The following is a 12,725-nucleotide window of genomic DNA, read 5'->3' as shown; positions in this document are numbered from 1 at the left end:
CATTAATTACTTTTAGGTAAAACTGTAACTACGACATATATGTTCAACCTTAAATTTGCTCCAATCCACATCTCAGTATATGGAAAGAACAGGCAGTGGGAAATACACTACACTACAACAAAGTTGGTATACTTTGTATCACTGGTATCACTAGTGGAAATACTAAAGCAGACAAAACAAAAACCAAAACACCCTTAAAACTGGACACAATACGCTATGTAGAGCCCACACTTATAGGTGATGCCTACCTTACTCCAACCCTGGCAGGGCATATGGGAATAAATGTTCACTAAAGCTGAGTTCTGGGTATAAAATAAACCTATGGACTCTACAGCTTTTTTTTTTTAAAACAGAAAAATGTAAGCCTTTTATAAGTATTAGGATCTCCAGGAAAACTGAAGAAACATAGAGTGTAACGTTATTAAACTTACAAAAAAAGAAGGAAAAAGAAAAAAACTTTAGAAAAACAAAAACAAGACTTCTGGCTTTCTAGTATCTTCCTGCTATAAAAACTGGTAATTTATTCATTCAACAATTATGTTACTGAGTGTCTTCTCCATAACAGGCACCATGCTGGTCACTGGTCCACTACAAATCAGACCTGGTCTGATTCTCCTGGTCGGCAGGAGAAATAGACAAACAATTAAAATACCAGATGATAGGCACTACAACACACCATCTATTGTAGGGAAAGAGTGGAATAAAGAGTGATTAGATATGTTTAAGATAATTTGGGGATGCTTCACAAAGAGAAGACATTTGCACTGAGCCTTGATTTCCACAGAAGCAAAGAGGAAGAAAGAGCTTAGAGAAATATACACAAGAGACAGAGGAGCAAAGGGGGCAACAAAGTCTGAAATGTGCAGAAAATCACAAAAGTGTGAGTAAAATAAGAGGGCAAGGATTTATTTAAGAAATGTACCTAAAACTTGTTTCTTCCTAAAACAAAACAAAACAAACCACCTGAGGAGCCAAAGTTCCCTGGACAGTGCTGCAAGGGCAGGGTGCTGGGTCCTTCCAGCTTCTAGGCCTCAGGCTCTCTCTGAAGAATGGGGGAGGTGTTTCTGCTTTTACATTACAATGCTATTTTTGAGCGCAGCTCAGTCTGGAGTAGAGGATGGATTTGATTTCCATTTCCTGAGGCACCTTGCAACCCTGTGATACTATAATTCTTCTTATGTGGGCCATAGAGAAAAATGAGTCAACACCACACAAAGTAGGTAACCTGCTTTTTAAAGTTCTAAGATAAAAAAAACAACAACCCACAAATCCTGCAAACATTGTTACATCTTAGAGGTGCCTTCAAAATGTAGCAGGTGGAAAAGAAAAGGACAAGCAATCTTAAAAATGTTTGAAGGCACAACGCAAAGGCATTAGATAAAAAATAAAACCCACCCACCCTAAAATTACTGCTGCAGCCTCTTTCTCTGCCTATATGCCCGGTCCTTATCGACTTTAGTCTCCCACCGAGGTCAGCTCCGATCTGAAAGTGGAGGACGTCCTTTGACCACACTGATCTTAGTGGGCTTACTCGAGTGTGGTGTGGTCACAGCTGCCTCACCAGAGGGAGAAGCCACAGACCTCTATCCATCCAAGGGCAAGGCCAAAATGCCAGCAGGTGGTACTTTCCTGATTAAAGCTACTTCCTCGTCTTCTTCTAAATTGTTCAGTTAAGATCATTATTTAGAGCTATCTAGCATTTTAGATTCTGTTGTTCAAATGATTACATAAAAAGAATACTACTGAGTCAGAATATCAATGATTAAGCTCAACAATTCGAAATTGCTGATATTAGCCAGTTTTTGTTCTATAAAAATGGCAATTGTAGATGGTTCAAGCTAGTGGTCAAATGAGTATTTCTCAATGTCTGTATGAAAAACTGTTTGAAATTGTATTTATAGGGGCTAGTCCCTCCCTACAACAGTAGTTGGACACAACTCTTTCTTTAAGGAAGCCTGAAAACGTTATAATCAGTAACATATAACTTTACTAATGGAATTTAAATAAGAGAATATTTTATTTAAAAATAACATAGCTAGAAGAAAATTTACAAATATCCCAAGAAGAGCAATGACTAAGTTATCCAAGAGACAGCTGTTTCCCCTGTTCTAAAATGTCTCTAGAAGCCAGTCCCCATCCCCCACGCTACAACACCAACTGCTAGTAGTCACAAGAACCCCTTACTGATGGGGTACAGCAACACCTCACCAAACAAGATTCTGTGAAAATGTCTTATACTGGTCCCTAAGAATTGGAAGTGCTTGATTTTACAGGGGCAAGAAAAGAGTAACTGCTGACTGCTTCCGTCCTTTCTAGGTTGCTTGGTAATCAGGAGTACTCTGTAGAAGCAGAAGCAGGTGGTGTGCCCTTGACATTGTCCGTAGGCTTCCCCCACCCCCAACCCACATCTTTTGACCTCTCCTGAGCTCTTTTACAGGTTCCTCAAACATCCTCTAAAATGTAGACAACAAAGCGATTGTTAAATTTCCCTCCTCTATTCTGCAGTAGGAGACAGTCTGAGCTCCCAGGCTCCTGGTTTCTAGTACTACCTGGGGCTAAATGGGTCTTTGAGTCAGAGTGGGAAGTCCTGTCTGTGGGGCTTCCTGCACGTAGAACTATCAATGGAGTACGCACACTATTAGGCTTGCAAGGTTCCTACAGGACAAGAGGGCATGAAAAGGTGGCAGGTAGAAGATGGATGTGTTTAATGGTTTACAAGTCAAGTTTCATTCTAAAAGATGAGGCTGAACGTAAATATTTGTCAGGAGAGGAAGACTAGGCACTCTTTAAATAACTTAGTCACCCCTGCGGCGGGAAGGGTGAAGCAGAGATATAGGGTCCAGGTCTTCTTGTCTTGGCAAATATTTATATTTAAGAACAAGACAGTATTGTAAATCTGCTTTTTTGGGAACACTTTTTTTTTTTTTTAGGTCCCTCTAAACATTCCTGCTCTTCTCATTCTCTTTATGTTTACCCAAAAGTGGCTCTGACAGGTCCAAACACACTTTTCTTAGCCATAGCATCACTAAAAAGCAGTTAAAAGTCACAGTAAAGTGCAAAAAAAAAGGGGGGGGGAAACTCTATTAGAAGATACAAGACACAGCCTCAAATCAGAGGCAATTATTTTAATTGCAATGATCTAGAATGTCTTTTTATTTGTCAAAGAGGCATAAAAAAGCCTGATCTTTTAGGGTCAAGAAAACAGTTGTGAATGAACGGTATAGGATATTCTGGCACTTACCATCTATTAATATTCCACCCTAGGGTTTTTTTTTTTTGTTTTTTTTTTTAAGTCACCTTGTCACCCTCTTCCTTCAGGTTGTTCCCCAGGTCTACAGGAGAAGTCAGACTGCTAAAACTTATGGGGAAACCTGAAGTGATTAGAGCACGCTCTAAAATTACACCGCATCACATATGAAGCGGCCAACCAAACCAGATAAAACAACATCAGACTTCCATGTAACGTCCCTGCCTATCACTGAGTAGATGGACATCGTCAAGCTGGTCTAGGGGCCCTGTGGTTCAGAGACTTACTTGAGCACTTGCTGCCTAATGTTGTTTCTTAGCTGGTTCTTATTGAGGTGGGGACTCCATGTATGAGTTGCCAAGTGGTTTGCAACAAAGTTGTCAACCCGTTGCCTCAGGTTCTGATAGGCAGGCTAGAGAGGAAAAAAAAACCACAAATGTTAAAAATCTTCAATGTTATACAGTATCAATATTTATAGCCTCAGGAATTTGAGTATCTTTAACAGTATCAATGTGTTTTAGATTATAGTATCAATGTGGCAACTAAATTTCTCAGCTTATGACCATGCTGCTTCAGGAAAACAGACCTTCAAATACTGCTTATTTTGTCTAAGACAAGATGTTTGGAGATGGGAGGAACACAGAGAAGAAAGACATACCTCTTATTTGTAGACAAGGGACTAGAAAGACACAAATAAATATTAGTGTAAGGTGATTTGGAGGAAAGAGGGAGAGGAGCAGAGGAAGAAGTCTTTGTTGATAACATGGCATTTGAGTTGGAACTTCAAGGTTCCAACTCAGTCGGAAAGGTGGCAATCGGAAAGGTGGGCCTTGCACATATAGCCCACAACAGAAGTGAAGAGAAACTGGATGAGAAAATGTGGGGTCAGGAGCATTTGGGGGCATCCAATTTGTTTGGGTAAGAGAATATAAAAAAGCAGAGATATGAGGTTAGAGACAGCTTGGGGCTGGGGCTTGGAGGGCATTGGGTACCCGTATAAGAAGTCTGGAATTATGGGGTTGAGAACAGGAAACCACTGCACATGAACAGAGTGGTATGTGATAGTTGAGTTTTCTGATGATTAATCTTCTGACAGTGAGAAAGTAAAGAGACACAAAATATACTTAGGAAAGGATGCAGTAACTCCAGTGATGAAGGTCTGTACTGGCATGGCAGAAATGGGCTGAAAGGCATGGAACCAAGAGAAGTCACAGAAGGGTAACACTAGACCTGGGCATTAAATTTGATGTAAAGTAGAGGTTCTCAAATGGGAGAGATTTTGCCCTCCACTCCCACCCCAGCGGACATTAGATGATGTCTGGAGACATATTTGGTTGTCACAACTCAGGGAGCTGCTATTGGCATCTTGTGGGTAGAGAGCAGGGATGCTGCTGAATATCCTAGAGTGCAGAGGGGAACCCAGAACAACAAAGAACTACCCAGCCTAAAATGCCAACAGTGCTGAGGCTGAGAACCCCTAAGGTAAGGGAAGCCGAAGAGAGGACACAGATTATGCCACTTCTTAAAAGGACATTGCCTAGAAGGAATGTTGGACCACCCCAGGAGGACCTCACACTCCATTCCTAGAGGCTACCCCCGCAACTCATGTTCTTTGTGTCTTTCATGTGGCTTTTAATGCAGAGGAGTTTGGGCATCCCTGAATGACTTTCAGCAACACTGTACAGCTTCATCTTCTGCCATTTGCTGCTGCTCTCTTTACCCCTCAGAGCTCATATTCCAGAGATCAATTCTCCTGCCTTTCAATCTTCTGTCCTTACCACTTCCTCTGTTTTCCATTTGGCAAACTTCTCACCTTCGGGGCTCAAGGATGAGCTCTGTGATGTTATCTCGACACCCACAGTAGGCTCCCCTGGCCTTCCCCCATGTTCCTTCTATATATACCACCTTTCCAACAATTCTTGCATGCTGCATTTGGGGGGGAGGGCAGATTTATCTCTCCCCTGAGTGGGAAGCCTGCTCCTTCCACTCCCTAATCTTACCTTTCACATAGCTTATCACACTGGTTGGCAGATACGCAATTAAAAAGCAGTTGTTATATGAGATGGCTAGATAACTATCTCCAGCACAGATGATAAGGTTTCAACCCTTCCTGATGTCCGCTCATCCCTCCCAATTTCCAGACTTTTGCCGATACCTATTTTCTATCTTACAAGAGACACTCAAGATCATTTCTCACCCCGCCCCATTCATCCAAAATCAATGTGAACTAAAACTAATTCTTTCCCTCCAGTGACTCTAAAACATAAATCTCTCCAGTATCCCCAATCTCGGAACCACTGGGCTCAAACATCACAGTGTATTTAGCCCTCTAGTTGCTCCACAGCAAGCTCCAATTTGAATGACAACAGGTAAACTCTGCCACCACATTCTCCTTCCAGTGAAAAGCCTAGTGACTCCAGCAGTATTTTGGATTCCAATGCTCCCCTCCGAGGTTCTCTCTTTCTCTTTTCTTCTTTTGCAGTGCTCTGGTCAAAAGCCTTGGGAGTCATCCTTGACTCTTCGCTTTCTCTTCCACCCCAGCTTCACACCACTGGCAAATTCTGTCAGCATTAGCATTAAAATACACTTGGAATCTGGCCAGTCCCACCCTCTTCACTGCTACCAGTCGGGTCCAAGGCACTCCTCAATCTCTTGTCTACATTTGTCACTGATCTCCCTGCTTCCACTCCTGACCAACTAAAGTCTATTTTTCTAAGAGCAGTTACGGTAAATCTTCCAAAATTAGGGTGATCATATAATCTATTATCTAAACCACATCAGGACTGAAGAGGACACTACTAATAATTACCTAAAGCCAACCCATCTAACATGGAAACTGGATCATGTCCTTAGGCTCAAAACTTGCCCGTGGCTTCTCCGCTCCAGTAAAAGCCCAACTCTTAGAATGGCTTCCAAGGCTTGTCAGATCTGTGAAGGGAGGGCAGGAGGGCCACTCCTATCCTACCTTCTAGCACTTTCCCCCCTCACCAAGTTCTGCCTCAGGCCTTCCAAACTGGCTGTGGTCTGTACTTAGATTGCTCAGCCCCATAAAGCTAGATGGCTTCTTCAGTTCCTTCAGGGATGGCTCAAGTATCATGTTACTGAAATGCTTCCCGAACAACTTATTGAAAACAAATCAGCAACCCTTTGCATCCTCACCCTGCTTTATTTCTTCCATAGAACCTATTACACATTACTTCCTGTCTGTTTCTCTCTCCTGGGATGCAAGCTCCATAACAGCAAGGACGTTTCATTCACTGCTGTATCCTGGCACCTAACACAATGCCTGGTACATAATAAATATTTGTTGGGTGAATAAATTTATATGCTCTGTCTTTGATATTCCTTTCAAATCTAAAAAGAAAAAGAAAGGCAATAATCACAGTGACCAGGAGCCATTTGTAACTGAGAAAGTATCACAATGACTAGTTACCAGATCCCTGGAGCAAGCCGAGAGGTTCCAAAGCTATTCTAACTCTTTTGCTCTGAGGTCACACTGGAGAGTAATGAGAGGGAAGATCAAGAGAGGCCCATCATTCTATCCCAGGCAGAGCGCTCACCAACCAAATAAATGTGACACCTTTATTACCTGGCGAGAAAGGTGTCACATTTATTTGGTTGGTGAGCGCTCTGCCTGGGATAGAATGATGGGCCTCTCTTGATCTTCCCTCTCATTACTCTCCAGTGTGACCTCAGAGCAAAAGAGTTAGAATAGCTTTGGAACCTCTCGGCTTGCTCCAGGGATCTGGTAACTAGTCATCTAAGCAGAGGAGCCTCAGCATCAGTTAGGGATGTCCAAGGTTCCAGTTCTTTGGGTAGGAGGGCTGATTTGGTCTACTATGGTCAGATCCCTCTCTTGGTTGCTTAAGGACCATCAGTGATCCCAGGACAGTTTGGAGGGTTTTATGGTCTTCTGGAGTGGCAGCAGACTTTGGTACTTTTCATCTTGCTTTAAACACACTGGGCTGGATGACAGTTTTGCTCTTTGAAAGCACCTGATAGGTATCAAATGTCTTGACTCTTAAATATGCATGTGACTGACACTCCAGTTACTGCTAACCTTATATAGTATGTACTGCAGGTTAGAGTTTGACACAAAGCAGGTCAGTCTTCAGGGTTCAATGATCAAAAGCATCATACCACAAGTGGTATCAATTATAAGGTGTTCTTACAGCTGAGTCTCAACAGTGCCACTAAAGTGATGCTCCTCTGCATCTTATGTCTACTCTGGCCCACTCATCACATTGGGAGGATGTTAAGCTCATACCAAAGAAAACCTTGGCGTCTGTATTTTTTTTGAGACTTTCTAAGTCTTTTTTTTTTAATAAGAAAAGGAAGTATAAAATGCTATAAAATAAGAAAAATATTTAAATTAAATTAAAATCTACATAATTGTTTATAAAGCTAAGGAAGAGGGAGAGGGAGACAGTCATGGGGGAGAGAAGCAAGATAACCAGAAACAGTAGGCACAGAAGTAGAAAGACAAAGAGAAAAAGAGAGGGGGGCAGGCATCAGGAGTGAAGAAAAAGAGAAAGGACATGAGGGGTGAGGAAAGAATTTCCATCATACCCTGGCATCTTCTTCTGCCAGGGGAGGGGTATCATTTCAGTTCTACTCTTCTCTAGTCTCAAACATTAAAACAAGGGACTTTATTCTGTGGTCGCTGAACTCCTTGAAACTATGTATTAGGTTGCGCCACAAATTGCCTATAGCCAACCATTTCTGAATTACAAAACTGTATTTTAATACGTATATGTGCATTTTTCTTGGGAGAAGATCCTAGCTTCATTAGATTGTCAAGGTAACTGTGCTTCCTTCCTTCCCAATAAAGCTTTTCAGACTCCACTTTGAGAGGATCTGGCAGGGACACTACCGACACACAACAGTAACATTTAGTGGGGAAGAAAAAGTTGAACCTCAGCTATTGTAGCGCCTCCATCAGCATATTTAATTTTCCAATGTGGGTACACAAGGATAACATACAGATCTGTAAGTGTGTGAGAACAGCAAAGTGAGATCTCTACTTGCTGGATACAAATAACCAGCTTTATTTGGGTAACATCTACCTGGACTTGTCTAATCTCCCATTGAAAAAAAAAGGGGGGGGAATTAGGGATTATTTTCAAAATGATGGCTGTGCATATTCCCTAAAACAAAGTGAGAAAACTATACACTGCTTATGTAGAAGAACATACCCAAGTATACTGAATTCTCTGTGGTGTAAAAACCCCGTGAACAGGTGCATTCTACTCCTGTTCTACAAGGTGGACCAGAGTCCTTATAAGAGAAGATGTCCCCAGATTGTCCAGAGGGTTTTCCCAGAGGAGACAGCAGAATTGTGTGCAGTTCTCATCAAATCCTGATGAACTTTGAGTCACAAGGAAGAATCTGTGGAAGCTGCAAACACCCCTTTCTCAAAGAAATGAGGTTCCTCAAAAAAAGCTGAATGTGCTGAGAAAACCCTCACTCCATCAAACTCCAATCTGACGGACCCAACCAGATATTAGCCCCAATCCCCGATTTTTTAATTGTTTCCTTCAAGAGTTTCCAGAATTCCAGACTCTGTTTTCCACCCGCCTCACTGCTCTTTCCTGGTGTCCTCTGCTCATTCTTTGCAGAACCAGCTAAGTGTATCCATTCCTGCTACCAGCCCTTCCACTCTGACATTTGGTACAAAATCCTTCCCCTTCCAGCCCCTAACTCTTTCCATACGAGGAAGCACTTTGCTGACCTTTCCCCCCTTCCCATTATTCTCCAGCACTCACTCTTCTTTCCTGTCCTTTTCCCCTTCAATACCCGCTGTCACCTCTCGTCCACCTTTCACCCTATCCCCAGCCCAGAGAAGTGACTTCACCTAACCTACCTTAATCAGGCAGTCATTGGTGGAGACAAGAGTCCCTACCTCCCTAAAACACCTTTTCGTTGTCTAGGTCGGCCTCCTTACCTTTGCACCCCCTCCCCCCAGTGCCCAGCAAGGCACAGTGCCAATAAGTTGATTCATTATCACTTAAATTTTTTTCCCAAAGACAAAGACATGACTCTTACCGCCCAGAAATCTTCAAGAGAGGACGCAAAAATAACTTGGATACAAAGTGAGCCGCGAAAAAAAAAATTATCCGAGATGAAAGCCCTATTAGCGTTAGTGTTTCAAACGAGTCTCCCTGAGAACAATGACTTAGTGTTGCTCACCACTATATTCCACGCGCATTAGCAGTGTCTGCACGTAGAAGGCGATTAACACTAGTCGGTTAAACGAACGAAAGGATCGGCGAATGAATGAAAGCACCGAGCCTTGCACAGTGCCTGGCGCCCAGCAGCCGCTCAAAGAGGAAGCGGCGGCACAGCGAACCCGCGGAGAGGCGCGCTCAGGAGGAGCCCCAGCTGGGGAAGTCAAAGCGCAGCCTGCCGATGGACCAATGCGGGAGAGTGCCGGAGAGGACGGCCCCCGGGGTCTTCCCCTTCCCCCGCACACCCGCAGCCCCCGCGCGCCCCGAACCTTGGTGTCCACGTCGGCCAGGCAGTCCCTGCGGAACTGGTCGAAGAGCCCCTGGCTCTTGAGGTGGTTCACGATCATGGCCACGAGCTGCGGGTCTCCCGCGCCGGCCCCCGCGCCGCCCGCCGCACCCGCGCCAGCCCCGGGGCCCGGCGGCGGCGGCGGCGGCTGCGGCTGTGGCTGCGGCGGGGGAGGCGGCGGCGCCGGAGGAGGAGGCTGCGGCTGCGGGTTGGTGGCCATGGAGGCCTGGGCCAGGGAAGGCGCGGGCCCGGGCGGGCGGGCGCTCCTGGGAGGCGGCGGCTGCACCGGTCCCGCCGCCTGAGGGAAGCCAACGGGATGTTGTTACGGAACCAGCGGATCCAGAGCAACCCCGGAAGTGAAAGGGAACCAGGGGAAGAAAGGAAAAGGCGGTGACAATAGCAAGGAAGGTGCGGCGACGGGGGCCGCGAGGGCCCAGTTCCCGCCGCCCGCGGGCGCCCTCGCGAGGCCCGGCTGCGGCGGAAGCGGCGGCGACGAAGCCGAGCGAGCCGCGGGGTCTGGTTCCAAAAGCCAGAGCCCGGAGTCCGGAGTGCTCTGGCGTGCGAGCCACGCGACTCCCCGAGCCGGGGGCCGACTGAGCGCCCGCGCGGAGCTGGCCGGGTGGCATCGCGGTGGCATTAAGGCCTGACGCTCTTGCTTCTGTTTCACGGAGCAGTCGAGATCCATAGAAATCCGTAGACATTGATAATGCGAACCGTAGGTGGAACTGCTTATCCAAACTCTCCTGTCCGTCTTCGCTCTCAGCCTATGACCCGGCCCGGTGCTCTTCCAAGCAGGTGGTTCCAGGGGCCTCCTGTCTCTCTTTCCCTCTCTCCATCCTATTTTTCCGTGGGCATCCCCCTCTTACTCCGAGTGTGCCTGTGGTCCATCCCTCCTGCACCTTCCAGCCCGTGAAGACAAACCCGCGGGCGTTTAGTTTGGAGGGTTTGCTATCGATTGCTTTGATAGTAACACGTAACGTTTATAAAGCTCGTACTATGTGCCCGGCATGGCGCTAAGTGCTTCACATTAATTCGTTCACTCTTTAGAACAACACTGAGCTGCATCTTATTTCTGTCCTCAATTTGCAAATCAGGAAACTGCGACGTTCAGTAAAATGCCCAAAGTTACACAGACAGCAAGCAAATCGCCTGATTCTGGACTGAGTTACTTCTAAAATTACTGTTCGTACACGATCAAAGTAAAATAAGTATTTTTCCTAATTATTTAGTAAAATGTAAAGTTCACTGGAAAGTGCATCTCTTGGTGAAGTGGATATTGTTGCTTTTACAAATTCGTATGTCTGTGGATGAATATGTCTTATTGTTGCAAGGCTGAGAATCACTTCTATTTTTTTTCTTTTGTTCTTATTTCTAGTTTTTACAGCTGTATGCCCTGAAAAACCGTGTTCATATAAATAAGTACTATATCTGGGAATGGAGTTTTATTGTAGCAGTGTCACTCAATTCTTGATCTCAACAAATTAGATTTGATGACTTATGAGTGCACTGCTCAGTTCAGCCCTCCTTCAATTTTGTTGAAAGCAAAGAATTTGAAAACCACCTGACTTGCGAAGGATTTGTTTATGTAGTCCTTATTGTTCCACTTTTTCAGTTACTGGGAAATATACCAAATAGACTTTATTAAAGTATCAAATGACTATAAATGAGACTTTTTTTTTTTTTTCAGTGAGATGTACCTTGTTTAACCTGATATATTCAAAAGTTTGGGGAAAATCTAGACATTGTTCATTTTCTTAAATGGTTTCAGATAAAATGCTTTTTTAAATTTTGTTTTATTATCCCATGGTTTAGTTTTGTTTTTGTCAAAACTTTGCAGCTGATGATACAGCTCATTCAAGTTGAAACTTTGTCAAGCATGGAAAATGTTTGTCATATACCCTAATTAACAAAGCCTGTTTTCATCATCAAACTAGCCAGATCCGATTTACTTTGTGTGAGAAACAGTTTGCCTCATTGTTTCAATTCAAATAAAGTGTCAAGCGTTTTGAGGATTATAATGAAGACTGCAGAGAGAAAAAGTCAGATTACTAGGAGCAATGAAGATTAAAATAGTGTAAGACATAATTGTTTTATCCATTTTCAAAATTAATAGTGAAAATAAGATGCGAATATGATGTTTCCCTTAATTATCAACAATGCAATACAATATGTTGCTAAGTATATGTTATTTACTACGCGTATAGTATGATAAAAGGCATGGCCTCTGTTTGGTATATGTGGATGCATGTATCAAATTTATTCAGCTTTTGGGGAATAACTAAGAATCATCCATAAAAATTCAGCAAAACTCCATAAATTTAGTTAGTCATAGGGATCTAACTTTTAAAAATACAATGAAACAATAAGGCATTTGCTGCTAAAAATAAACTGGTTCGGTGGCTAGTGGCTTCTCCCTCTGCCCCTGCCCCCTACTTGAGTGTGCTCGCTCGCTCTTTCTCTCAAATAAATAAATAAATCTTAAAAAAATAATTTGTTTCGTGAATAACATAGAAAATCCTAAATATTTTCTAAAATAAATAAGGTGAGAACTGATTATAATGTAAATAGATGATTCACAATTGATTTTTATGAAATGTGTGTTAACTGTCTTACTCAGTAACACACACTGAATCTAAAAGAAATAGCTATTTGTATCCATGGGTTCAAGTCACACTGGGTATACACATACTAGATACAGTGTAACTTGAACAATTTTGCAGCCTTATAAGCTAGTTACATTGAAAAGAATGAGAGTCACTGATCTGTACTGCTTTGGCTGCTCAAAGGTACTTTTCTTTACTCTTGAAGACAGATCCTAGAGATGAGTATTGTGAATACCTGGAGGGGAAATGGCATATCTTTAAATCTTAAAAAAAAAAAAAAAAAGCCTGTTTGGGCGCCTGGGTGGCTCAGTTGGTTAAGCGACTGCCTTCGGCTCAGGTCATGATCCTGGAGTCCCGGGATC

At 43.5% G+C, this 12,725-nt stretch overlaps 1 protein-coding gene across 2 annotated transcripts in view; it reads right to left on the bottom strand.

The window, feature by feature from the left end:
• The window catches only part of BOD1L1 (biorientation of chromosomes in cell division 1 like 1), a 53,903-nt gene extending 43,862 nt beyond the window's left edge, over window positions 1–10,041 (bottom strand). For both annotated transcript variants that reach the window (XM_088021237.1, XM_028087505.2), the window contains exons 1-2: window positions 9,744–10,041; window positions 3,535–3,659 (exon numbers count right to left, since the gene is read on the bottom strand). In XM_088021237.1, the coding sequence (XP_087877363.1) occupies window positions 3,535–3,659; window positions 9,744–9,980 (362 nt within the window). In that variant the 5' untranslated portion in view covers window positions 9,981–10,041. The remainder of the gene's footprint in view (window positions 1–3,534; window positions 3,660–9,743) is intronic.
• Between the last annotated feature and the right edge of the window lie 2,684 nt (window positions 10,042–12,725).

Source organism: Eumetopias jubatus, unplaced genomic scaffold (genome assembly GCF_037043125.1).
Source record: "Eumetopias jubatus isolate StellerSeaLion01/CBP00866 unplaced genomic scaffold, mEumJub1_p1.0 scaffold_2, whole genome shotgun sequence".
In the NCBI taxonomy this organism is placed as follows: Eukaryota; Metazoa; Chordata; class Mammalia; order Carnivora; family Otariidae; genus Eumetopias; species Eumetopias jubatus.
The sequence above is the reverse complement of the archived record's forward strand: the minus strand, read 5'-3'. Positions and strand labels throughout refer to the sequence as shown.